Here is a 2,500-nt window from a genome sequence, read left to right as displayed (position 1 = left end):
TGTTGTTGTGTTGTTATTTGTGTTGTTATTGTTGTTAATCTTGTTAGTATTATCATTATCACTGTCACTAGCTAGTGTTATTACTATTGCTATTTCTATTGTTATTTGTATTTTCATTGATAGCTTTACTATGACTATTATTACTATATTACTGTTTCTATCATTATCATCATTATCTTTATTATTTTCATTCTCATTATTATTATTATTATTATTATTATTATTTTCATTATTATTATTATCATTATCATTATCAATATTACTATTATAAATACTATCATTACTATTAATATTATTATTATTATTATTATAGTTATTATTATTATCCTCCTCCTCATTATTATTGGTGTTGTTATTTTTATTATCATAATAGTTATCATTGTTATTATTATCATATTTTTTACGATTATTCTTATTAATATTATTATTATTATTACTATTATTATTATAACCATTATAACCAGTATTATAATTATTATTATAATTATCATCACAAATCATCTGCTGCCGTTACCAATCTTCTCACAACTCTTATAATTTTGATCACCATAAACAACACCATCGTCACCATTATACATCGCGCTCCATTCACCATAAGCAACACCATCGCGCTCCATTCACCTTGAAAACAACGTCATTCATCACATCCACGAACTTCCTGACGTCCGGATCGAGTCCTTCGACCGAAGCTTCGAGACCAGGGTTATTCGGCGGAGCTTCCAGTAGCTTCGCCGGCGGTCCCGATTGGCTCTGCGGATGGTGATGAGATCCGTGGTGATCTCCATGGTGCTCCCCATGATGGTGATCATGGTAGGGACTCGTGGCGTTCGGTCCCGGGAAGTCGAGGTCGGTGCCATTCAGCACTGGGGCGGATTGGGACGTGTTGGTGTAGTCGTAGTAATCCTGCGGGAAAGGAAGGGGTTGTGAGAGGGGTTTCGGGGGATGGGGGTGGGGTGGAGGGGAGGAGAACGAGTGGGAAAAAGGGGGGAGAACGAGGGGGAAAAAGGGGGGGGGGGTGAGATATTATAAGTGAGGCAGGGAAGCGATTGACTGATTATTTCAAATGATCTGCCGCGTCAACAGCTATGGGCATTAGCGGCGAATACTTTGGGGGATTAAAAGGTTGGAGATATGGAAAGACATACGTATTGGTAGGTAGGTAGGTAAACAGACAGACTAATAGAGATATATATGGATGCATTGACAGATATATGTACACATAGCTAGGGAGATAGGTGTTCTTATTTATAAATAAGGTGGGAGAGAGAGAGAGAGAGAGAGAGAGAGAGAGAGAGAGAGAGAGAGAGAGAGAGAGAGAGAGAGAGAGAGAGAGAGAGAGAGAGAATATTATGTACCTGCACAACAAATTATAATAGTAAGCATAACTATATCGAATACAAATAAAACCTCAAAAAATCGAAAGGCTGTTCAAAACGACTCAGCAAATAACTACATTACACAAACGCAAAGCACCACAGGCATACCTCTTTAACGTCGTCCAGGTAGACGACAGACGGATAATAGTCTTCGTAGTAGTAGTCCTCTGTCTGATCGCCGGTCCTCTCCAGCGCCCCCAGGTCTATCCTCTCCTCGTTGTGCGCCGGGGCAGGAGGCAGGACGTTAGAGCTGCCGAAGTTGTCGTTGTAGTAATAATCGTATAAAGGAAGAATCTCCGGTCGTTTCGTGCCTTGCGTCGACGTCGAGGGATCCGTGGATGGAAGATTTGGGAGCGTCGTTGGGGTCGTTGGTGAGGGATCCTCGGTCGGGTTCTCCGTCGGTTCTTGGGAGGCGGTTGTGGGTTTTCTCGTATTCGGTTCAGGAAGGTCGGGTTCCTCGGGGGTTGATGCGGGACTTGAGGAGGCCGGGATTGTAGCGGAGTAAAGAGGGGGTGGAGCCTGAGTGGTTGTCGTTTGGGGATCTTGGGATTGTTCAGTCATTTCCTGAGAACTAGGCTGTTCCGTCGTGGTGTCCTGAACGAGAGGTGGCTGGCTCGTCACTTCCTGGAGGAGTGCACTGACTGTCGACGGCGGGATGCTGGATGCTTGGTTTGCGAGGTCCTGACTCGAGTCGTCTTTGGTGGTGGGAGACTGACTGACTGGGGCCTCGGTACTTGGGGCTTGGGTATCTGGGTACTGAGTTGAAGGGCCATCTGTTATGGGGTACTGGGTGGTCTGACTTGCGGTTTCCAGGTTCTCCACACCGGAGTTCTGATTGGACATATTCTGTCCTGATAAATCGATGGGAGCCTTCTGTAGCGACGTATCTTGAGAAACATCAGTGGTAAGATCCTGAATAATGGAGTATTCCGTGGCTGAGTGTTGCTCATCCATACTCGCCATGGTTACATCACTTTCAGTTGTGAGTTCTTCAGAGCTCTGAGAAGGATTGTCATTATATACTGGGAAGTCATAGTGCGGCGCGTCTCCAAGGTGGCCAGATGCATCACCCTGAAACTGGAAGATGTCAAGCAACGTCATAGCTTCATCTGAGAGCAGTGGGT

The 2,500-nt window shown here is 44.1% G+C and overlaps 1 protein-coding gene across 1 annotated transcript in view; it reads right to left on the bottom strand.

Moving 5' to 3' along the window:
* The window catches only part of LOC125031567, a 17,913-nt gene that overhangs the window by 10,095 nt on the left and 5,318 nt on the right, over window positions 1-2,500 (bottom strand). The window contains exons 4-5 of the mRNA XM_047622448.1: window positions 1,485-2,500; window positions 622-903 (exon numbers count right to left, since the gene is read on the bottom strand). The exon at window positions 1,485-2,500 is cut by the window's right edge and continues 1,297 nt beyond it. Coding sequence (XP_047478404.1) covers window positions 622-903; window positions 1,485-2,500 — 1,298 coding nt within the window. The remainder of the gene's footprint in view (window positions 1-621; window positions 904-1,484) is intronic.

The sequence above is a fragment of the Penaeus chinensis genome, chromosome 13 (assembly GCF_019202785.1).
Source record: "Penaeus chinensis breed Huanghai No. 1 chromosome 13, ASM1920278v2, whole genome shotgun sequence".
Taxonomy (NCBI): domain Eukaryota; kingdom Metazoa; phylum Arthropoda; class Malacostraca; order Decapoda; family Penaeidae; genus Penaeus; species Penaeus chinensis.
This window is presented reverse-complemented; position numbering and strand designations above follow the sequence as displayed.